The sequence below is a fragment of the Chiloscyllium punctatum genome, chromosome 36, assembly GCF_047496795.1.
Source record: "Chiloscyllium punctatum isolate Juve2018m chromosome 36, sChiPun1.3, whole genome shotgun sequence".
NCBI lineage: Eukaryota > Metazoa > Chordata > Chondrichthyes > Orectolobiformes > Hemiscylliidae > Chiloscyllium > Chiloscyllium punctatum.
In genome coordinates, this window is record NC_092774.1 from 72,728,015 (window position 1) to 72,752,453 (window position 24,439).

At 46.3% G+C, this 24,439-nt stretch overlaps 1 protein-coding gene and 2 long non-coding RNA genes across 3 annotated transcripts; 1 reads left to right on the forward strand and 2 right to left on the reverse strand.

Annotated features, from left to right (window-relative positions):
- Nucleotides 1-482: 482 nt before the first annotated feature.
- LOC140460686 (uncharacterized) lies at nucleotides 483-10,657 on the reverse strand. Its single transcript, XR_011954283.1, has 2 exons — nucleotides 10,441-10,657; nucleotides 483-1,629 (listed from the first exon to the last, which is right to left on the reverse strand). It is a non-coding gene; the product is annotated as an uncharacterized lncRNA (long non-coding RNA).
- Nucleotides 1,799-8,665, forward strand: LOC140460662 (uncharacterized). The gene is made up of 3 exons (XM_072555276.1): nucleotides 1,799-4,329; nucleotides 4,653-4,853; nucleotides 7,154-8,665. The coding sequence occupies exon 1, from the start codon at nucleotides 2,304-2,306 to the stop codon at nucleotides 3,699-3,701; it is 1,398 nt and encodes a 465-aa protein (XP_072411377.1). The 5' UTR covers nucleotides 1,799-2,303; the 3' UTR covers nucleotides 3,702-4,329; nucleotides 4,653-4,853; nucleotides 7,154-8,665.
- Nucleotides 10,658-14,694: 4,037 nt separating the features above from the next.
- On the reverse strand, nucleotides 14,695-23,960 carry LOC140460688 (uncharacterized). Its single transcript, XR_011954285.1, has 2 exons — nucleotides 19,235-23,960; nucleotides 14,695-16,954 (listed from the first exon to the last, which is right to left on the reverse strand). It is a non-coding gene; the product is annotated as an uncharacterized lncRNA (long non-coding RNA).
- Nucleotides 23,961-24,439: the final 479 nt, after the last annotated feature.

Sequence of the window (24,439 nt, forward strand, 5' to 3'; positions counted from 1 at the left end):
AACAGAAACCCATTCTAAAAGATGAAAGATTTAATCTAAACTTCTTTAATGCAGCACATCTCCGTGACACTCAACTCCTTTGGCTATACGTTCTGTGCTCATGATCTCATTCTCCACAACCACCTGATGAAGGAGTGGTGCTCTAAAAGCTTGTGCTTCCAAATAAACCTGTTGGACTATAACCTGGTGTTGTGTAATTTTTAATTTTGCCCACCCCATTCCAACACCGACATGTCAACATAGTTTCTCGTGAACGCAGCCCAAACATCCCGATGCTGCCAGTAAACTTTACAATGCCGATGAAATGACAGACTCTACACTCCTGAAAAATTTACAATTTCTAACGATACTGGCTTCTCATTCACTGCTCCATCTGATTTGCGACATTGGAAACTTAGTGCAGGAGGCTGAAAGAAATGAGCAGCTTTAAAACAAAAACGTCTTGGAGCTCAAAGCTTTCAGTGAGAGTCTGAGCCCAGTGGTTAAGTTCAGGTAACCTTTATTGTGACCCAACTTTATTACAGCTTCAGATCCCCCAACAAAAAGGCAGAGAAAGGGTAGCTGCTTTTTAAACAGCTCAAGGTCAAAGCCCACATATCTCCCCTACCAGACCTCACCGTCTTTACTATTGGGCATCACGAAGTTGTCCCTTTGTAATTGGATCCTCAATACAGCCTTAACCTGGAGGAAGTATTGCCTCACTCAGCAATTTCAACCCAAACCCTGTCTCCAAGTAAGTTTCTCCCCGCTCCTTTGCCAGGAAGGGGCAGTGTAGAGTCAATTGCACTGCTGTGGGTCTGGAGTCACATGTAGGCCAGACCAGGTAAAGGATGCAGCTGGGACGACTGAGTGAATCCTTTCCCACAACAGAAGTTGCTTCTCTAAAAGGATGCGAGTGAATCAGATGAGGGTCCTACCCCGCCCCCGAAAATGGTTTCATCGTTTCTTTCAGAACTCCAGATTTCTGACCGAATTCCAATTCCGCCGTCTGCTGCCGCGGGATTCGAACCCGGGATCCCCGGAACTGGTTGATCGCCCAGTCAATAACAGCACTCGGCAGTCACTCCTTCAATCCCCTGCTGTGGCATGTGAACTCGCTGGTGCCTCCGTAGGTGGGAGGAGAGGGTGATGGCCTTCCCTCACTCAGGGCAGCTGAAGGGCTTCTCTCTGGTGTGGTCCCGCTGGTGCCTCTGCAAGTTGCCCACCTGACTAAATCCCATCCCACACACGGGGCAGGTGAATGGCCTCTCCCTAGTGTGGACCCGCCGGTGCTTCAGCAGGTCGGAGGAATCGCTGAAGGCCTTCCCGCACTCTGTGCAGGGGAATGGCCTGTCCCCGGTGTGGACCTGCTGGCGAGTCAGCAGATTAGAGGCCCGGGTAAAGCCCTTCCCACATTTGGGGCAGCTGAACGGCCTCTCCCCGGTGTGGATCCGCTGGTGAGTGAATAGGGTCAAGGCCTTGGCAAAGCCCTTCCCGCACTCAGGCAGGAGAATGGCCTCTCTCCCGTGTGACTGCGTCAATGAATCTCCAGGGCAGATGGGACACAGAAGCCTTTCTTGCAGTCGCCACACTTCCACGGTTTCTCCATGGGGCAGAATTCCTCAGGTTTCTCCATGGCCGAAGCTTCAGCTGAACACAAACACATGCGGGAGCAAAATGAGACATCAAGGCATTAATACAGGCACCAGAGAGAAACTGAACTGATAGACATGGCAAATGTTGGTGGCAAGCCAGAGTCACAAAGATATACAACACAGAAACAGACACTTTGGTCAAATTCTTCTATACTGGCCAGATATCCTAAATAAATGTGGTTGCATTTGCCAGCACTTGGCCCATATCCCTTCCTACTCATATAGCCATCCAGATGCCTTTTAAATGGTGTAATTGTACCAGCCTCCACCACTTTCTCTGCCAGCTCATTTTTTACATGGAACGCTGAAAAAGTTGTCCCTTAAGTCTTTTAATTCTCCATCTGCCTTGCCCTCACCCTAAACATATTACCCTCTAGTTGTGGACTCCCCTATCCCAAAGAAAAGACCTGGTCTAGTTACCCTATCCATGTCCATCATGATTTTATAAAAGTTTATAAGTTCACCCTTCAGACTCTGGCATGCTAGGGAAAACAAACCCACTCCATCCTTCTGTCCCTCCTCACCCGGGTAATTAAGTCCCATACCTGAGATTGCAGAGTATGCTCCCTCCCTGGATTCACTCCTATTGCTACAAGTGAACAGATTCCCAACCTCCCAATGTGAAGAGTTGCCTAACAGAGGGGTCTCAACTTCTGCCCCACCACCAAAATGGATCCGTTGGTTCTGGCAGCAGACACAGAGGAGTTCATCAGACGCATGAGACTCCGGGAATTCTTTCAAGATGCCGGCAGTGATCCCACTGATGAACTGGAACAGTCATCACAGGGATCTGTAGAGGAGCGACCAAAGAAGGTGTCAACGTGGACCCCACCGGAGGGCCGCTGCCCTGGGCTTGACATGTATGCTCAAACCGTCAGGAAATATATAAATGCCAGATTCATCAGCCGTATCCACAAGGTAGAGCAAAACATCACCCGTTCACAGCGCAATGCCATCCACGCTCTCAAAACCAATCACAAAATTGGCTCCTCCTTTATCTGCTGGTTTGATGACATTGTCATTCAGAATAGAACAGATTACTGCAAGGAAGTGTCCCGACAACTGAACAACCAGGAACACTACAGGCAACTTCCAGCTGATCCGACCAAAGAACACACCCGAGAATCAAACACACTGATCAGAACTTTGGATCCAATCCTTCAGAGTTCCCTACGCACCCTCATCCCATGTACTCCTCGTGAAGGCGACTTCTACTGTCTTCCAAAGGTACACAAAGCCAACACACTGGGACGTCACATCGTGTCGGGCAATGGGACCCTATGTGAGAATCTCTCTGGCTATGTGGAAGGCATCTTGAAACCTATTGTACAGGGGATCTCCAGCTTCTGTCGCGACACTACGGATTTCGAACCGGGAACATTCCTCATCACAATGGACGTTTCCGCACTCTACACCAGCATCCCCCACAATGATAGCATTGCAGCAACAGCCTCAGTACTCAACACCAACAACTGCCAGTCTCCAAACACCATCCTACAACTCATCCGCTTTATCCTCGATCACAACGTCTTCACCTTTGACAACCAGTTCTTCTCCCAGACACACAGAACAGCCATGGGGACCAAATTTGCACCCCAATATGCCAACATTTTTATGCACAGGTTCGAACTAGACTTCTTCTCTATGCAAGATCACCAACCAACATTGTACACCAGATACATTGACGATATTTTCTTCCTCTGGACCCTTGGCGAGGAGTCACTGATAAAACTACACAGTAACATCAACAAGTTTCATCCCACCATCAAACTCATCATGGGCTACTCTCAACTGTCTGTCTCATTCTTGGACACATACATCTCCATCAAGGATGGACACTTCAGCACCACACTCTACCGCAAACCCACAGATAACCTCACAATGCTACACTTCACCTTCCACCCAAACATATTAAAACAGCCATTCCCTATGGATAAGCCCTACGCATACACCGGATCTGCTCAGATGAGGAGGAATGTGACAGACACCTGGAAGTACTCAAGGATGCCCTCACAAGAATGGGGTACGATGCTCAACTCATCTACCACCAGTTCCGACGTGCCATAGCAAGGAACCGTAATGACCTCCTCAGGAGACAGACACGTGCTGCAACTGACAGGGTACCCTTCGTTGTTCAGTACTTCCCAGGAGCTGAAAAATTACGCCATGTTTTTAGTGACCTGCAACACATTATCAATGAGGATGAGCACATAACCAAGACCTTCCCCACACCTCCACTACTTGCCTTTGAACAACCGCCAAACCTCAAACAGATCATTGTTCGTAGCAAACTGCCCGGCTCTCAGGACAACTCCAACAACCCTGTCACGGTGGACGCTGCAAGACGTGTCAGATTGTGGACATAGATACCACTATTATGCGTGGGAACACCTCCCACCTTGTACATGGCAGGTACTCATGTGACTCAGCCAACGTTGTCTATCTTATACATTGCAGGCAAGGATGCCCGGAGGCATGGTACATTGGGGAAACCGAGCAAAGGCTACAACAACGGATGAATGGGCACCGCACAACAATTAACAGACAGGAGGGTTCCCTCCCAGTTGTGGAGCACTTCAGTGGTCCAGGACATTCAGCCTTGGACCTTCGGGACAGGCAGCAGAGGAAAGTGGTCAAGCAGAGGTATCCATAGGGAGGGCCTCAACCGGGACCTTGGTTTCATGTCACATTACAGGTGATCACCATTGAACTACACACACACACACACATCCACACAAACCGTTATAGACACACACTCACACAAGCACCCCCTCACACACTTAAGACACTCTGCACTCACTACACACACACACATACACTTTCTCACATTCACAACCCCCACCCCAGACAGACAAACACACACACAGACAAAGATCCACATGCACACATATTTTGTGGGGTGAATTTGTACTTTCAGGGTTACATTGTACTTTGCTCAAAAACTGCATGCATTCATGTAGAACTCTGAGCTCAGAAACTGCATGAATTTATGTAAATCTCCGTGATCTTACTTTTTAGATTAGAATCAATCTAAACATCATAGGACAGACAGAGGACACGGGGAGAAAGTGAGGACTGCAGATGCTGGAAATCAGAGCTGAAAATGTGTTGCTGGAAAAGCGCAGGTCAGGCAGCATCCAAGAAGCAGGAGAATCGACGTTTTGGGCATGAGCCCTTCTTCAGGAATGAGGAAATTGTGCCAAGCAGGCTAAAAAAAAGGTAGGGAGATGGGACTTGGGGGAGGGGCGTTGGAAATGCGATAGGTGGAAGGAGGTTAAGGTGAGGGTGATAGGCCGGAATGGGGGTGGGGGCAGAGGGGTCAGGAAGAAGATTGCAGGTGAGGAAGGTGGTGCTGAGTTCGAAGGTTGGGACTGAGACAAGGTGGGGGGAGGAGAAATGAGGAAACGGGAGAAATAGGAGTTCATCCCTTGTGGTTGGAGAGTTCCTAGCCGGAAGATGAGACACTCTTCCTCCAGCCATCATGTTGCTATGGTCTGGCAATGGAGGAGTCCAAGGACCTGCATGTCCTTGAGGGAGTGGAAGGGGGAGTTAAAGTGTTGAGCCACTGGGTGGTTGGGTTGGTTGGTCCGGGTGTCCCAAAGGTGTTCTCTGAAATGTTCCGCAAGTAGGCGGCCTGTCTCCCCAATATAGAGGAGGCCACATCGGGTGCAGCGGATGCAGTAAATGATGTGTGTGGAGGTGCAGGTGAATTTGTGGTGGATATGGAAGGATCCCTTGGGACCTTGGAGGTAAGTAAGGGGGAGGTGTGAGCGCAAGTTTTGAATTTCTTGTGGTTGCAGGGGATGGTGCCAGGAGTGGAGGTTGGGTTGGTGGGGGGTGTGGACCTGACGAGGAAGTGGTCTTTTTGGAACGCTGATAGGGGAGGGGAGGGAAATACATGCCTGGTGGTGGGGTCCGTTTGGAGGTGGCGGAAATGACGAGGGATGATACGATGGGGGCCAACACCTTCAACATATTGTCTAGTTATCACCATTGTTAACAGCTAACCCGAGAATGCAACTTCAAAAAAAAGGTTTTGTGATTTACACATGGAAGTGAAACTATCACTGTACTCTAATAGATGAAAGGCTTAACAGACAATCAATGTTTCAATATATAATTTCAGTTACATCACACTGTAAATTTGCGCTATAAATTCTGTGTTACGATCGAGCCCTTCACTATCACCTGATGAAGGAGCATCGCTCCGAAAGCTAGTGTGCTTCCAATTAAACCTGTTGGACTATATCATTGTGTTGTGTGATTTTTAACTAAGGGAGGGAATATTGCTCTGAAACTGATAGGGCCACTTCATCAACAGGGTGAATGGGAGGAGCGACAGGCAAGGACAGGGGGCAGGGTGATGATGACGGCAGGTTCCCGCACTGCGCCTGCTCCGGACAGGCGGCCGACCGGCTGGCCCGCACTGTTTGCAAGAATCCCTTCCCATCAGAGAATCACCCCGCAGTGTGGAAGCAGGCCACTCGGCCCAACGAGTCCACATCGACTCTCCGAGGGGTAACCCCCCACACTCATTGCTCTACATTTGCCCCTGACTATTGTACCTAACCTGCACATCCCTGGACGCTATGGGTAATTTAGCATGGTCAATCCACCCTAATCTGCATATCCCTGAGCACTATGGGTAATTTAGTATGGTCAATCTACCCTAACCTGGACAAATTTAAAAATCAAAACACCAACTTAGTGTCGAACAAGTTTATTTGAAAGGACTCGTGTTCAGAGCATTGCTCCTTCATCAGGTGGTTGTGGAGAATAAGATCATAACGCACAGAATTTATGGAAAAACATTAGTGTCCTGCCACTGCAATGATATATTGAATGTACCTGGATTATTAAGTCTTTCATCTTTGAGAATGGTTTGCAGTTATCATTAATATGTAAATCACAGATCTTCAGGTAAGGCCCATTTTCGACATAACTTGAGGTTTTATAACAAAAGGTGACATCTCAGCTCAAACACTGCGTTAAAGGTGTGAGGTCAGAGTCTCTCTGTATCCCGATCTTCAGTCAGACTGGTTCTGTTTCCACAGAGGAATTTACAAAATATTACTTGTATTGACCGCCTGCAGGTTGTGCATTTTTTGAGCAAAATAGAACGAATCTGCAAATATAATGCCGCAAACACACATTCACCCCCATGAAGGTGTCTGTGTGTGTGTGTGAATGAGAGAGAGAAAAGTCTATTTCCGTGCTGTAAATTCTATGTCTATTTGATTACAGATGCTTTATTCCCATCGGTGTAAATATTGCAACTGGGTACAAATACTTAGATGCAAGGGAGAGAGAATTCCTCAAGTGGGGCACTAGAAGAATCCTGGGAGATCCCTATTTCTAGTTTACTTCCTCACGAACAAACATTAAGCACGTGCACCTATTCGTTTCTAATTTTGTTTCTTGTTTGATTCCCTGCTATGACTACACTATGTGTCTGGATGGTTGACAGGCTGGGAGTTTGTGGGTTGGGTTGCGATTAACTGAATGTTTTATTGTTCCAGAAGGCATAAAAGTGGGTCAAAGCTTCAGCAGAAATCCAGCAGAGCTGAGAACAGACCTACATCTTACTCTGTAGGAACAGGCAGATCAACAGAGGATAGAGAAATCAGGACCTGAAATCCAGGCTGACACCAGACTACCCTGTGATCAGTGCTTCGATTAGCAGTGCCAACCCTTTACCTAGCTTCCCATTTGATTACTCCTCCATACTCAGGATCCAATCCTTGTCACCCTTAAGCCGTGTAAGGAGTCTCAGATCATAATTATTCTCTGATGTGTGCTGTCAATTCATTCACTTTTGTTACAATACAGCGCACATTCAGACACACCATTTTTAATTTCAATTTTTGTGATCTTTAGAATCCAGTTTTGATTGCTGGTAAATTTATTCTCCTGGTCCCTTTCTATCTTTCTCTGGTGTTCACTTTCCACATCACTACATTGCTTACTGGCCTTGATTTGGATTTGCCATGCTAGATTGCCCATAGTGTCCAAACGCAGTATTCCAAAAGTGTCCTAAACAACATACTGTACAGCAGCAATATGACCTCATCTCCTGTACTCAATTGACTGACCAATAAAGAAAAGCATACCAAACACCACCTTCATTCTCCTATATAGCTGCAACTCCACTTTCAAAGAACCACAAACCTGCACTCCAAGGTCTCTTTGTTCCGCAACACTCCCCTTACATGTGTCAGTCCTGCCTGGATTGCCTTACCAAAATGTAAACATCACATTTCTCAAAATTAAACTCCACCCGCCACTCCTTGGCCCATTGGCCCATCCGATCAATTCTAATTTAGAGTGAACTCTCTTTGCTCTCATATTCCCTAAGAGCTGAAAACCTCCATTCCACAGCCCTCCATTCTCACTTTGTTGAATCTAAACCCTGCTGTACCTCATTCTGAAGGGTCTGGTTCATGCTGATTAACTCAGGGGATATCTAATTGAAACATACAGAATACTAAACAGCATGGACAGAGTGGAAGTTGGGAAGATGTTTCCATTGGTCGGAGAGACTAAGACCTGAGAGCATAGCCTGAGAGTAAAGGGAAGGCCTTTTAGAATGGAGATAAGGAGAAACTTCTTCAGCCATACAGCGGTGAATCAATGGAGGCCAGATCAATGAGGATATTTAAGACAGAGCTAGGTAACTTCTTGAGTGCCAAGGGGATTGAGGGTTACGGGGAGAAAGCGAGAATATGGGGTTGATAAACTTATTAGCCACGATTGAGTGGTATGAGCAGACCTGATGGGCTAAATGGCCTAATTTCTGCTCCTATGTCTTATGGTCTCTTGCTATCCTGGACACAGTGAGAGAATTGGGAGCAGGAGCCGACCATTTGGTCTTTCGAGCCTGCACCACACTGAGCAGATCATAACTGGATACGAATCTACCTATTTCAGAGGGAGGAGGAGAGCTTCTTCAAGGCAGGCAACCTTGCAAGAAGATTTGCAGTAGGTTAAGATCAACTAGGAAAAGTGAGGACTGCAGATGCTGGAGACCAGAGTTGAGAAGTGTGGTGCTGGAAAAACACAGCCGACATTTCGGGCATAAGCCCTTCTTCAGGAATGAGGCCACACATCATTCCTGATGAAGAGCTCATACCCGAAACGTTAACTCTTCTGCTCCTCAGATGCTGTCTGGCCTGCGGTGTTTTTCCAGCACCACACTTCTCAACTCTGGTCTCCAGCATCTGCAGTCCTCACTTTCTCCTACGAATCTACCTATATCTAATTGGATAGGCTGGGACTTTTTCACTGGAGCATACGAGGTTGATAGGTGACCTTAAAGAGATGTATAAAATCATGAGAGGTAAGGATGAGGTAAATGGCAGGTGCCCTTCCCGAAGATGGCTGTTTCAAGATCAGGGAGCAAATTTTGAAGGTGAGAGGAGAAACATTTTTTAAAAACATAAGGGGCACCATTTTCTTTTCACATGTAGTTCAAGTGTGGAAAGAATGTTCAGAGGAAGTGGTGGATACAGTTTGACATTTAAAAGACATTTGGAGAAGTACATGAATACAAAAGGTTCAGAGGAATACGGGCCAAACACAGGCAGGTAGGACGAGTTTAATTTGTGAATATAGACAGCATGAACTAGTTGGACTGAAGGGTCTGTTTCTGTGCTGTCTGACTCTGAAACTGGTCTTAAAACCATTTTCTCGTCTTCCTCCATAAACATCCACTTCATTGTTTTTGAATGTATTCAATGACCCCCTAACTGCAGTAAGACACCCCCACTTCTGAACTCAATTCCTCTTGCTCATATACCACTTGCCTTGCTGATTGCTTGCTGCATCCGTCTGACAACTGGCACTGACTGATGTAGAAGGACGCCGAGGCCCCTTGGTGTGTCCAGACATCATTCCTGATGAAGAGCTCATACCTGAAACATTAACTCTTCTGCTCCTCAGATGCTGCCTGACCTGCTGTGCTTTTTCCAGCACCATACTTATCAACTCTGATCTCCAGCATCTGCAGTTTTCACTTTCTTCACAACCCAATACATCTCCATTTAAACAATACACCTCCTTTCTGTTATTTTCCACCACAGCAAAGGCTATAACTTCGCATTATGGTACTGCATTTGCCATGTGTTTGCAAATTGTGGTATTCTGTACACTGGGGAGACCAAGCGGAAACTTGGGGAAAGGTTTGCTGAGCATCACAGCTGGGTCTGCAGAGGCCAACCGGACCTCCCAGTCACCACCCATTTTATTTCCCCTTCCAACTCCCTTTCCGACAAGAACATCTTTGGCCTCCTCCATTGCCACAACGAACCAAACTGCACATTGGAGGAACAACATCCTATCTTCCTACAGCTAAGAGGACTCAACATTCAGTTCTCCAATTTCAAATAACCACCCTTCCCATCACCCCACTCCCTTCCCAGCCCCGACCCCTCATTTCCACTGCTCCCTGCTACAAAGCAGATTCCTTTCTCCCATTGACCAACCGTGTCGTACCTTCAGCCTGTCTTCACCTATCCCCACTTCACCACCCTGACCCCAGGAAGTCCTTTATCTGCATCCATCCCCAGTCTTGAAAAAATATTACACCCAAAACATTGACTTCTCCACCTCCTGATTCTACTTGGCTTGCTGTGTTCTTCCAGCTTCCTACCTATTAATCTTGCCAATTGAGACACACCCCTGGACCAATGTTTCCAGAGTCTCTCCCTTCCCCGATTCATTCGCTTTCCTTTCAGTTGTTGCAAGTCAACCCCAGAATGAGAAAGAAGCGGAAAAACGAGGGCGGGAAAAGAGAGAGAACCATACTCACAGATCTTGGACAGAGGAAAGAATTTGCAGTCTGGGTGAAGCTCAATCTTCATTCAGAGAGGGAGGAACACGAGTAGCACCTTCAGTAGCTCATGGTCGAACTTCCGCACTCAGACAATAGTAGCTCCGAACGGCAACCACTGTCTTCTTCCGGTCCTCCAGTGCTCTCTATTGGTCAATTAAAAGAAGGTCGCGCGCCCTATTTTGCGGACAGCGACGAGCATGCCCATGTTTTGCTGACACTGACGGGCATGCGCACTGCGTTTCTGACACCGGCAAACATGCGCAGTATGCTCTGCGTGGATGCTGGTGTTCCTAATAGATATTAAGTTTCCAAATGCCAATAGGAAGAAGAGGTCGAGTCACAATTTTTTTCCCCTGTGGCTCGACATTTAATTACTTTTGCATCTTGTCTTGCTGCATAACTTTCCCCTTGTTGAGAGAGAGTGTGTCCCAGTGAGCTGACTGTGAGAAGGAGCTGTAACCAGATGAAGAAATATTACACTATTCGCAGTAGCGGGTGACTGTACACGTTTCCTGAGTGTGATCACAGTTTCAGTTGTTCATCAGAAACAGAAAGCCAAAAGGATACCAAACTGCGGAGAAGCCGTGGAAATGTGGGGACTGTGGGAAGGGATTCCATTCCCTATCGGCACTGGAGATTTATCAGCTCAGTCGCAGTGGGGAATGGCCGTTCTTCAAAATATTATTACAACATTATCCCCCATTGACTAAAACACATTCACGCTGCCTGATTACCTTGAACTTATACAAGTGCTCTGTCATAGCATCTTTAATAATAGCTTTGAATATTTTCCCTTTGACATATGTTCAGGGAAATGGTCTGCAGTTTCCTGTTCTCGGCCTCCCTTTTTGAAGGCAGGAGTTTTCCAATCTAAAGAAGAGAGACCCTACTGTTGCAGCAACGCACTGAGTGTGGAGCCTGAAACAGTTATCTGTCCTGGAAAGAGGAATTCAAGGCAGGGAGAGGACATACACACGTTTGTGTGCAACTGTAGCTTCGGCCATGGAGAAACCATGGAAGTGTGGCGACTGCGGGAAAGGCTTCCGTGTCCCATCTGCCCTGGAGACACATCGGCGGAGTCACACCAGGGAGAAGCCATTCTCCTGTCCTGAATGCGGGAAGGCCTTCAGTGATTCCTCTGCCCTGCTGAGGCACCGACGGGTGCACACAGGGGAGAGGCCCTTCAGCTGCCTCAAGAGTGGGAAGGCCTTCAGCGATTCCTCTGCCCTGCTGAGGCACCGACGGGTGCACACAGGGGAGAGGCCCTTCAGCTGCCTCAAGAGTGGGAAGGCCTTCAGCGATTCCTCTGCCCTGATGAGGCACCAGCGGGTGCACACAGGGGAGAGGCCCTTCCGCTGCCCCGATTGTGGGAAGGTGTTCACTCGCTCCTCCCACCTCGTGATTCACTGGCGGGTCCACACCGGTGAGAAGCCCTTCCCCTGCTCCAAATGTGGGAAGGCCTTCAGCGATTCCTCTGACCTGCTAGCCCACCGGTGGGTCCACACCGGCAAGAGGCCATTCACCTGCTCTGTCTGCGGGAAGTGCTTTACATGCTCTTCCGACCTGCTGAAGCACCAGCGGGTCCACACTGGGGAAAGGCCCTTCAGCTGCACTGAGTGCGGGAAGGGCTTTACCCAGGCCTCCCACCTGCTGACACATCGGTGGGTCCACACTGGGGAGAGGCCGTTCACCTGCCTCGAGTGCGGGAAGGGCTTTGCTGTCTCCTCCACTCTACTGACGCACCAGCGGATCCACACTGGGTAGAGGCCGTTTGCCTGCCCAGAGTGTGGGCAGTGGTTCACAATGTCCTGCAGCTTGAACAAGCACCAGCGGAGGCACCAATGCTCCCAACAATCAGATTCTGCCGGTAACACTGCTGAGGGTCACCCCCAGGACTGAACCTCCTGCCCTTTCTGACAGTGGGGGTAGTGGAAGAGTTGATAGGCTTTTTTGTTTTCGACTGGGGGAGTCGAGGGGGAAGGGGGGGTGGTAGCTCAGTGTTAGCACTGCTGCCTCATAGCGCCAGGGACCCAGATTTGATTCCATCTTCAGGGTGACTGTCTGTGTGGAGTTTGCATGTAATTCCACCTCCCCCCCCACCCCACCCCACCCCACCCCGTGTCTGCGTGGGTTTTCTCTGCGTGTTCCAGTGTCTTCCCAAAGTCCAAACTTGCGCATGTTTGGGTGAATTGGCCAAGCTAAATAGTCCCATAGTGTTCAGGAATGTGTAGGTGTGGTGCATTAGTTAGGGGTAAGTGCAGAGTGATAGGGTAGGAGAATGTGTCTGGGTGAGTTACTCTTCAAAGGGTCGCTCTGAACTTGTTGGGCAGAAGGGCCCGTTTCCACACTGCAGGGATTCTATGATTCTGTGAACATTGCTTCCAGTGGGCGCTGCTGCTCATTGAGCCAAGGAACCGCATAAACCTAAGATCACAAGACCATTGGAGCAGAAGTTAGGATATTTTGACCCATCGAATCTGCTCCACCATTTGTTCGAGACAAAATAAAAAACTGCAGATGCTGGAGTCTAAAATAGACAAACAGGAGGCTGGGCACAACAAGGCAGGCAGCACCAGGAGGTGGAGAAGTCAGCATTTCCGGTATTATCCCTCAGGACTGAAGAAGGGTTCTACCCGAAACATTGACATCTCCATCAGAAATGATTTATCAGAATGTTGTTAGAACTAGAGGGCATAGGTTTAGAGTGAGAGGGGAAAGATTTAAAAGGGACCTAAAGGGAAAACATTTCATGCAGAGTGTGGTGCGTGTATGGAATAAGCTGCCAGAGGAAGTGGAGGAGGCTGGTAGAATTACAGAATTTAAAAGACATTTGGTTGGGGACATGAATAGAAAGGGTTAGAGGGTTTTGGGCCAAGTGCTGGCAAATGGGACTAGATTAATTTAGAATATCTGGTCAGCATGGACGAGTTGGACTGAAGGATCTGTTTCCGTGCTGTACCTCTCTGACTACCGGTCCTGATGTAAGTTTAGAATTGAGTAACTTTGAATAATTCAATCTTGTTGAATTCACCTCCTGAAAGGTTTCAAATGAACCCTTCCAAGCGATGTAATTTAACTACGCTGAGTTGGATAAAGTATCCCATCAAGTTCAACATGAATGCCCAGTTGAAGAAGTTGAAGTCAGAAGTCACACAACAACAGGTTTATTTATTTGAAATCCCAAGCTTTGGGAGCATTGCTCCTTTATCAGTGCTGCTCCTTCATCACTTCACCTGATGAAGGAACAGTGCTTCGAAAGCTCATGAGTTCAAATCAATCTATTGGGATTGTCACCTGGTGTTGTGAGACTTCTGACCTGTCCACCTCCAGCACCTCCACTTCAGAGTTGACGAATGAGATCAGATTTTTTTCAGCATGATTTAGTGAGATATTCATCTGGATGTCCTTATGCCTGAAACATCGATTCTCCTGCTCCTCAGGTGCTGCCTGACCTGTTGTGCTTTTCCAGCATCACACTCTGAACTCTGATCTCCAGCATTTTCAGTCCTCACTTTTTCCTGGTTCAAGTGGAAATTCAACACTGTCAGAGTTACAAAGAGACGCCAGTCATCGAGTACTATAGCACAGAGACAGGCCCTTCAGCCCAAACCGGTCCATGCTGACCAAAATGTTTGTCAACACTAACCTCATTTCCCTGCACTTGGCCCATATCCTTCTAAAGTTTTCCTATCCATGTATTTGTTGAAACGCCTTTTCAATGTTGTTAATGTACCTGCTTCAACCACTTCCACTGGCAGCTGTTTCCCCAGGTGAACTACACTCTGTAAATATTTTGCCCCACATCTTTTCTTCCGTCTTTCTCCTCTCACCATAAAAACACGTCCTTGCTCTTGAAATCCTCCCCCTAGGGAAGAAACAGCTACCATTAACCCAACTCTACCCCTCATGGTTTGAAAATATTGCCCCTCAACTTCCTCCAGTGGAAAAACATCACAGCCTATTCGGCCTAAATTCTAATTTGATAATACTGGCAGTGATGATTTTGGCTGTGTGTGTGTCAAGGATCTCTCATTTCTAAGTCAATGCTGTGCCTCTTAAGTTCACCTGATCTTAAAATGAATGGCACCCCATTCAATTAAAATGTCCATGTTTTCTGTGTAAAGTCAGTCCTGGTCAGGAAATAGGCAGTGGTGTCTTATATTCCCGTAGACTTCTTGTGACCGGGTTCATATGCTCTGTTTTGAGATATATGAGTAAATCTTCAGAACAAAAGATTAATGCAGCCTTTATTCATGTCTCATTATTAAAAACACTTTCTCCATTTACAGATGTGATTGAGAAGCTTCTCCCAATGAATCTTTGACTGATAACAGCATTTGTCAGGCTTTTGAAAGTCACTGCAGCTCTGTCACAGCACAGGGGAGGGCTCTTTCAGACAGAACGCATCATGCAGAAAATTCTTCCACATTAGTCGAGAAAAGTTGACGTCTTTTTAAGACATTGTGAAACTTGAAAGGGTTCAGAAAAGGTTTGGAAGGATGTTGCTACAGGGAGAGGCTGAATACGCTGGTACTATTTTCCCTGAAGCTTTAGAGTCAGCCAGAAACATCTGTTGAATCAGGAAATCTCTTCCTGCAGCAGCTTCAGACAGACTGCTTGCGAAAACCCAAACCAGGGGAAACGAATGGGACAACTGCCCTTTCATTGCAGAAATGTTTTAGAAAATAAAATGTCAAACCCTTTTCTTTGATTGTTGCCTTTGCCAGTATCTGTTAACCATGAGCGAAATCCTTAATCCTAGACGAATGGGAAGCCTTTTACAACCCCTCCTGAAAATAAACCAACAATGTAATCTTCTTAAAGGAGCAACATGATCACAACAAAAAGCACTTGAACTGAAAAATTTGTATCAAAGGGCTGTACAGTTAGCAGGACAAGAAAACAGGTTTTCAATTTCACCAATCAATTTAAATCAGCCCCATTGGCTACCAAAAACTTATTAAATTTAAATCCGAAAGTTTTGACAACAGGACCAATCCTATCATAAAGAATTGGTGCTCTCAGTCATCTGTGTATTAGAGAAAGCATCAGTTAGAAAAACAGAACAGGGCATTCCGGACAGAGGAATCGGAGGAGGCATCCCCGACAGAAGATGGCACAGAATATTCCAGAAGACACATAACCTGGTTGTAATCTGAGATTAAATTCTATTTTGTGTTATTTGAGTGGGACATGCATTAATTGCAACAGCACACCAGAAGAATCTTGATTTATTCCAGAATACTCAGTAGTTAAGAAGGATTTACTCAGTTTGTTAGTAGTTTCATTCATTTGTTCACCGTGAGAGTTGGTTAAATAAATTGCTGATTGTTGATTATAAAGTGTCAGGGATTTACTTTTAACACTACAGCAGGTTACACCACTTATCACACTGACTTTACAGATTAAAGGGCAATATGCCACTCTTTGGACGTTTCAGTTTGAGATCTTGGAGAGTGAGTGGGGGGGGGGGTGGGATCAGCCTTCACTTTTTCACAGTATTGATGACATTCTCTTGAATGCAATGGAGTCAATATTAATCCCAGCCTCATGGTGTGGTTGTGGGTAAATCCCCTTAATTTGGCTCCTGACTCAGAAACCGCACAGAGAATCAACTGCTGAAACAATGATTTGCACTTTATTGCACGTAGCAACCACAAATAAAACCCCTCAATTTCATTCAGCTTCACCCCCCCAAAACTTGGCTGTCACCCAGTTGATGGCTGAATTTAACTGGGTTTCCACCGACAGTGCCCATCTCTGGAAGTGTACAGGGGTTTGATGCAGTATTATTCTTCTAAGGACTGCTGCTGCTGTATCATTCTGGAGTTGAATTTTGGTGGCGTTTCCTCAATTTCAAATCTGTGATGTGACTTTTTTTTAAGACTCTAACATCACCTCACATTGCTAAAGACCTCAGGTCTGTGGCTTACCTTCTTATCCTTGAGGGTTAGCTGTCTGTTTGAAACAGCCTGCCCTGCAATTAACCCCTCTGTGTCAGGGCTTTCCTTCTACAGGCAGAATTAATTGTCCTTTTGTCACATTATCTTACCTGTCCCAAGAAACAACTTCTTGTGTTGCCTCCTTCTTCCTAGGGATAGTTAACTAGCAGAAATTAGGCCATTTATCGAATTGAATCTGCTCTGCCATTCAATCATGGCTGATATGTTTCTTAACCCCATTCTCCCTGTAACCTTTGAGCCCCTCGATACTCAAGAATGAGTGAATGGTGGAGCAGACTTAATGGGCTGAATAGCCTAATTTCACTTCCTGTGGTGTCACAGTTTCTCATCGGCCCTTTCGCTTCTTGGTCCAGAAAGAGTTATTGTTGATTCGTGAAGTTTGGAAAGCTCTGGAGTTTACAGGTGCACACCACGCTCCTCTCTGCCTCCTCCCGGAATAACGATTCCTCCGGAGTTACTGGCAGTTCTTGAGATCCCTGGATATCCCGGAATACAAGTCAGTGTGTCTGGAAGTCGCTGCTGCTACCCTGGAACAGAAGGATTATGGGGAGAAAATTCAGAAATCCGAAGAGCAAAGACACTTGGGACTTCTCGCCCAAGATTCTCTCAAGGTAAACTTACAGGTTGAGTCAGTAGTGATGAAGGCAAATGCAACAATGGCATTTATTTATTTTGACAGGACTTAAATATAAAAGCAGGGATGTACTTCTGAGGATCTAAAAGGTTCCAGTCAGGCCACAATTGGAGTACTGTACACAGTTTTGGGCCCCATATCTCAGGAAGGATGTACTGGCCCTGGAACATGTTCAGAGGAGGTTGATGAGAAAGGTCCCAGGATTGAAAAGCTTAAAAGATGAAGAACATTTGAGGACTCTGGGTCTATACTCAATGGAGTTTAGAAGATGACAAGGGAACTAATTGAAACCTACAGAATACTGAACAGCATAGACAGAATGGATGTTGGGAAAATGTTTCCATTGGGAGGAGAAACGAGGAGCCAAGGGCTCAGCTTTCAAGTAAAGGGAAGACGTTTTGGAACGGAGATAAGGAGAACTTTTTCAGACAGAGTGTGGTGTATCTATGGAAATCACTGCCCCAGAAGGCTGAGGAGGCCAGATCATTGAATATATTTAAGATGGGGATAACTAGGTTCTTGAGTATCAAGAGGATCAAAGGTTACGGGGAGAATGGGGTTGAGAAACTTATCAGCCATGATTGAATGGTGGAGCAGACTCAATGGGCTGAATGGCATAATTTCTGCTGCTATAATCTTATGATATGCTGATGTGTGGAGGGGTGAGTATGGGGGAAAAGCGATAAAGAGGGGAACACAATTAAGGTGAAGCTGGATACAGATACATAGGAAATACATGAATTGTACGATAAATTTCAGACCACATAGAAGCACTGGCACACACAGGGATCTGGGCATATAGATCTCTAAAAGTGGCAACACAGGCGGATAACGTGATCAAGAAGGCACACAGCACGTTTGCCTTGATCGTAAGAGTTGGCGAATTATGTTACAGCTATTTATTCTGATCACATTCAGAATATTACGTGCAGTTCTGGTCGCCACACTACCGGAAGGACATGGACACTCTGGGGAGAGGGTATAGGGAAGGTTCACTAGGACATTGCCTGGTCTGGAGGTCTCATTATGAGAAGAGATGGGATAAACCTGGATTATTTTCACTGTAAAGATGGAGGCGGAGTGATGACCTCAACAAAATGTTGAGACACACAGATTGGCTGGACAGGGGCGGCATGGTGGCTTAATCATTAGCACTGATGTGTCACAGTGCCAGGGAAACTGGTTCAATTTCAGTCTCAGGCGACTGTCTGGGTGGAGTTTGCACATTCTCCCTGTGTCGATATGGCTTTCCTCCGGTTTCCTCTCTCAATCCAAATGTGTAGGTTCGGGTGGAGTGGCTATGCTAAATTATCCCAATGCCCAGGGATTGGCAGGTTAAGTTGGATTGTCCGTGCTTAAATTGCCCCACAGTGTTCAGGAATGTGAAAATTGGTTACGTTAGTCAGGGGTAAATGTCGAGTAATAGGGGTAGGGAAATGGGTCTGTGTGGATTATTCTTTGGATGTTTGGTGTTGGGCCAGATAGTCTGTTAGATACTCAGAGGCTTTCCCCCCAGGGTGGAAAAGTCAACTACAAGAGGGCACAGGTTCAAGGTGAGAGGGGGACAGTCTGGGGGAGAATTGAAAGGGAAGAATTTTCGCACAGTTGGATGGTGGATGCCTGGAATACACTGCCAGTGGATGTAGTGGAAAGAGCCACCTTAGCAACACGAAAGATGTATCTAGATAGACACATGAATAGGAGGTGAATACAGGGACAGAAACCACGCATCGGCAATAAATAGCAGGACGAAGTTAGGATTAAGAATTCGTATAGACTTGGGTGGGGAGGGAATAGGGGCTAAATTGAACTTTCAAAAAGCAGGGGATAGCTGTATGCTGATGCAGGGGTGGGTGGAGGTTCAGGTGGAGCATAAACACTGACAGAGGCCAATTGGATCGACTGTGCTGGAGACTCAATGGGACAGCGACAAATGTATCTATTTCAGATCTACCTGCACTTCAGCCGCTTTTGTGGACTGTTTCCGTCGGGAAGGTGCAATCCCAGGCTCAGAGAGCGTCAGCCCCCACGAGAGGTAAAGTGAGTGAGAGCGCGATAAGTCAGCATAAAGGAACCCCTTACTCCTCCCACGTCACCCACTAAACAAGGTTCAAGATGTGACTCTCAGCAGTGGTAACAGCAGAATCCAACCCAAAACCCTGCGCCATCTCACTTGTGAAGTTGCTGATGTCTCCACAAGTTGCACGACTGGGTGAAGCCCTTCCCACACACTGGACAAGTGAACGGCCGCTCCTTTGTGTGGATGCGCTGGTGGAGGAATCGCACAAGCCATTGCTCCACATGGGACAGGTGAACGGCTTCTCCCCAGTGTGGACACGGAAGCTGAGCAGCAGGTGATATGATCGGGTGTAGCCCTTCCCGTACACGGAGCAGGAAAACGGTTTCTCCCCGGTGTGGATCCGCTGGTGCGGCAGCAGGTGGTGTGACTGAGTGAAGCGCTGCCCACACACGGGGCAGATGAACGGGTTCTTGCTGGTGTGGACACACTGGTGGGCCAGGAGGTGGTGGAACTGAGTGAAGCCTTTCCTGCACTGAGTGCAGGTGAACAGTCGCTGCCCCGTGTGCAAACGCCGATGAATCTCCAGCGCAGATAGCGAAGGGAAACCATTCCCACATTCCCCACATTTCCACGGTTTCTCCATGGTGCAGGTGCCCTCGTCTGTCTCAGACCTAAACAATCAGTTGAAAACTCGCTCACACTTACAGCCTGTGTGTGGTGTTACTGGTGCACCCGCTGATAATTGGAACACTCTCATTCAGTCTGTAAAGCTTGTTCCAGTCACTACTCTGGTGTGTGGGTATGTGAGACTCTGAGTTTCCTGTCACACTGACGTTTAAAACCGAACGAAGCAGACAGATCTTCTCCCCTTTGTTTTCAAGGTCATCAATATCCACATCCTCGTGAATCAAGTGACTGTCAGACTTTGATGTGATGTTTGGTCTGAGATTTCTGCCGCCAAATTCTTCTCTTGTAATATTCCTGTGAGGTGATTGCAAAGGTCATCACAGTCAGGCCATGGTAGAAAATCTGAACGTAACTCTAGTTACTGTGGAACATTCTTTCCTCTCAATCCCAAAGATATTTCTGATCTATATGTAACTGTAAACCAACAGGGTTATGGGGCAGACTGCATACCTCCACGAAGAGTTCACATGGACTCAAGTTGCTGAATGGACCTCTGTAGTGCAGTATTGACCCTCTTACTGAAGATCTACAATATGTTGCAGTTCGATGTTACAAGCCCAGAAACAACTGCAAATCAGACAAGGTCCTTTCAGAAGTTGGACCATGAACTTCTGAAGCTGCTGCTGCTCTTCCTCTCAATGAAGATTGATCTTCACCCAGACTGCAACTTCCTTCCTCTGTCCAATTATTTGTGAACACAGCCCTTTTTTTGAAGGATGGCATGTTTCCTGATCATCAGAATTAAAGGGGTGTCTTCCCCCGATATGCAAATGGACGGGAGGGCAGGGTCACATCTTGTTGTTGTTGTGTGGAATCTGTGACAGCTGTAACAATTCATTCCAACTCCTGTACTCAGTGCTCTGACTGATGAAAGCAAGCATGCCGAAAGTCTTCTTCACCGCCCTGTCTACGCATGACTCCACTTTCTAGGAGCTATGAACCTGCACCCCGACATCTCTTGGTTTGAAATACTGCATATGAAACAGATTTGGTGCTTGTTGGTATGTGTGCTTATCTCGACTCTAATTCGGTAATTTATACTGAATGCCATGACTGATGAAGGCCAGTGTGACAAAAAATTTCTACCTGTGACTCCACTTTCAGAGAAATGTGAACCTGTACTCCAAGATCCCTCTGTTCCGCTACACTCCTTAAGGTCCTACCATTCACCATGAAATTCCTACCTTGATTTGACTATACAAAATGTAAGACCTCACACTTATATATATTAAACTCCATTTGCCATTAACCTAAAACCTATGCCCTCTAATTTTGGACTCCCCCACCCCAAGGGAAAAGACCTTGCCTTTTTACCCCACCCATGCCCCTCATGATTTTATAAAATGTCTTTAAAGTCACCCCTCAGCCTCCAAAGCTCCAGGAAAAATAGCCCCAGTCTGTTCAGCCTCTTCCTGTAGCTCAAACCCTCCAACCCTGGCAGCATCCTTGTAGATGCTTTCTGAACCCTTTCAAGTTTCACAACACCCTTCCTGTGGCAGAAAGCACAGAATTGCATGCAGTATTGCAACAATGATGGAACCAATGTCCTCTCTGAAGAGGATTTTAAAACAATATTTAGAACTACAAGCAAATCAGGTTAGTTGGGCATGACTTTCCCATAGCAGTTTATTTTGGTTGTCCTTCATTAACCTATGCTTTATAATATATATGAAAATATTTTGAGGGTTGGGATTGTTGCTAGCATGTCCAACATTTGCTCACCATCCCTCATGGCCTTTGGACCGAGCAATTGGCTACATGCTAGAAGGCAGTTGAGAGTAAACCAGGATCAATTTGAAACTCCAGATGTAAAATCCAGTAACAATGCCCAAATGTCACCAACTCCCTACAATTTCTAAGCTTCCCAACACTGACTGGTCTGTAATTGCCAGTTGTATCCTTTTCCTTATTACTATTTACTATTCAATTCAGCCCATTGAGTTGATAAAATTAGATTACTTACAATGTGGAAACAAGTCCACACTGCCCCGCCGAAGCGCAATCCACCCATACCCCTACATCTACCCCTTACCTAACACTACAGGCAATTTAGCATGGCCAATTCACCTGACCTGCACATCTTTGGACTGTGGGAGGAAACCGGAGCACCTGGAGGAAACCCACGCAGACACGGGGAGAATGTGCAAACTCCACACAGTCAGTCGCCTGAGGCGGGAATTGAACCCGGGTCTCTGGCGCTGTGAGGCAGCAGTGCTAACCACTGTGCCACCGTGCCGCCCACAAACTGCTATTTATTGAGATCACGATTATTCTGGTAAACATTTACTCCACTTTCCTGCCATTGTTCCATAATCCTCAATTCACTTACTGATTAAAAAAAACAACTATCTCAGCCTTGAATGCAAACAACAACCCAGGCTCAACAGCCCTGTGTAGTATCAAGTTCCACAGATTTACTGCCCTCAGGAGAAATTCCTATCTGTCCTCAACATGCAATCTCTTATTTGGAGGTTCCTTCCTCTGGTCCCAGACTTACCCACGTTTCCACGTCTAGCCTGTCAAGTCTCCTCAGAATCTTGTACATGACAATAAGGTTACCTCTAATTCTTCTAACTTCTAATAAGCACAGGCCCAACCTATTCAGTTCTCCTCATAAGACATTCTTTCCATCCCTGATATCATCATGGTCAACCTTCTCTGGACTGCCTCCAATGCCAATATATCTTTCCACAGGTAACGGGCCCTAAACTGTTCACAGTATTCAGTTGTGGCCTGACTAATGCCTTACATAGGTTCACTATAACCTTCCTACATTTATACTCTATTGAAAAGGCCAACCTCCCATTTGCCTCCCTATTACTCACTGAAATTGGATGAAGAGATTCGTGGATGTGATTCCAAATCCCTCTATTCTAAAGCTTTCTGCATTTAATATTCAGTTCTTAACCTCCTGACAAACCGCATTACCTCATTTTCCCATCTGCCAAGCTTTCACTCATTTGCTTAACCTGTCTATATCCCTCTCCAGATATCTAATGTCATGCTCACTACCTGCTTTCACATCAACTGTCTCTTCTGCAAATTTAGCAATAGTACGTTCACTTTACTTATCCAAGTAATTCATATATATATATTGTAAATAATGTTGGCCCCAGGGCTGATCCCTGTGGTACACCACTAGTTACAAGTTGCCATCCTGATCATGCCCCTTACCACAACTGTGGGAGTTAGCTCATCCTCTATCCATGCTAACATAAAGCCTCCCAACACCGTAGGCTCTTTGATTATTTCACGAGATGTGAATATCATTGACTGTGCCAACAACTCTTCCCAAACTGACCTTGAAAAAGGTGGTGCTGAGATGCCTCTTAAATTGCTTCACAAATATGATGCCGACTGCAACAATGTTCAGGAGTGAGTTCCAGCATTTTGGTCAATAACAAAGAAACAATGCAATATATCGTGCAGTCGGAATCCTGTGTTCACACTTGTCTGTTCTTGGTGGTTGAGGTCATGGCTTGGAAGGTGCTTTTGAAGAACCACCACTCATGCAATCAAGCCAGACTGATAAGATTGTGGCCCCAGACTCTGCCATTTGATTTTCCTCATCAATCTACATTCTTTTCAGCCATGTTTCAGTCTCACACTGCCACGCAATGCCTTCTGTTATGGCTTAAAGGTAAGAATACACAAGATAATCAATCGTATTTTGGGTTGTATAAATCTTAGCCTGCCAGAATTACTTTCTTAGACTTTAATTAAACTTTAATTGGCTGCATGAAATGGTTTGTTGGTCAGACTTGAATCATCATGCTCAAAGACAATGCGAATAATATCATTAAACTCCTCTTTTTTGTTAAAAAAGGACAAGCTCTTGATTTATTTTTACAACTTACTGGTATTCACACCTGCACATTCAATGTCAAACTCAGATATCATAAATGAAATTACACCATTAATTTTGTTTTACAACAATCCAACAGATTAGTTAATAATACACAGTGAATACCAAGGCTGAAGAATGGGAAATTAAATTTGACCGAAAATGTAAAATCAAGATGTGAGATAACAAATGGGGGAAGGGCAGAAGGCAAGAAATGCAGCATCATAGAAGATGCTCCTCCAGGGAGTGTATTTTACCAACTACAACTGCTCAATATAAACAAACACTCTGACATGATCCTCCGGTTTTAATGTAAACCATAGCCCCATACAGTAGGTACCATTTAAATAAGTTAATAGATACAAGCCTTGAGCAAATCCAGCCTCCAGCCGGACCCCCCGCTTCTTGGAGCTCGGACCTTCCTCCAGCTCCGGGGGGTTGTTGAGCTCCTGGGCTCCGGCCGCCGCCGAAGAAGCCGCGGGCGCCGGCTCTCTCTCCTCCACCGCCGACATTTTTAATTTGTTTTCTCGTTCACCCGGTAACCGTCACCTCCCCCTTCCCGGGCCCCGGAAATTATACAAAAATAAACAATAAACCCCACCGGGGACTGTCTCCTTTTCTTCACAACTTTTGTTTGAAAAGTTCCGACTTTAATTTGAAATGTATTTTAAAGGTATTTTCTGAGGTAAACGATGCCTGTCTGCCCCCCTCCCTCCGTCAGAAACCGCCCGCTGAGTCGATGAGAAAACCGCAGCCTCGCGCCGCCATCTTTGTTTTTCTTCTTCTTTCCGTCTCCTCCTTCAGTGACGCGCGTCATCCACGCCCCG

Bases quoted from the DNA above. Each gene is read 5' to 3' on its own strand.
- LOC140460662 (XM_072555276.1), top strand. From the start codon at position 2,304: ATGGATCCGTTGGTTCTGGCAGCAGACACAGAGGAGTTCATCAGACGC.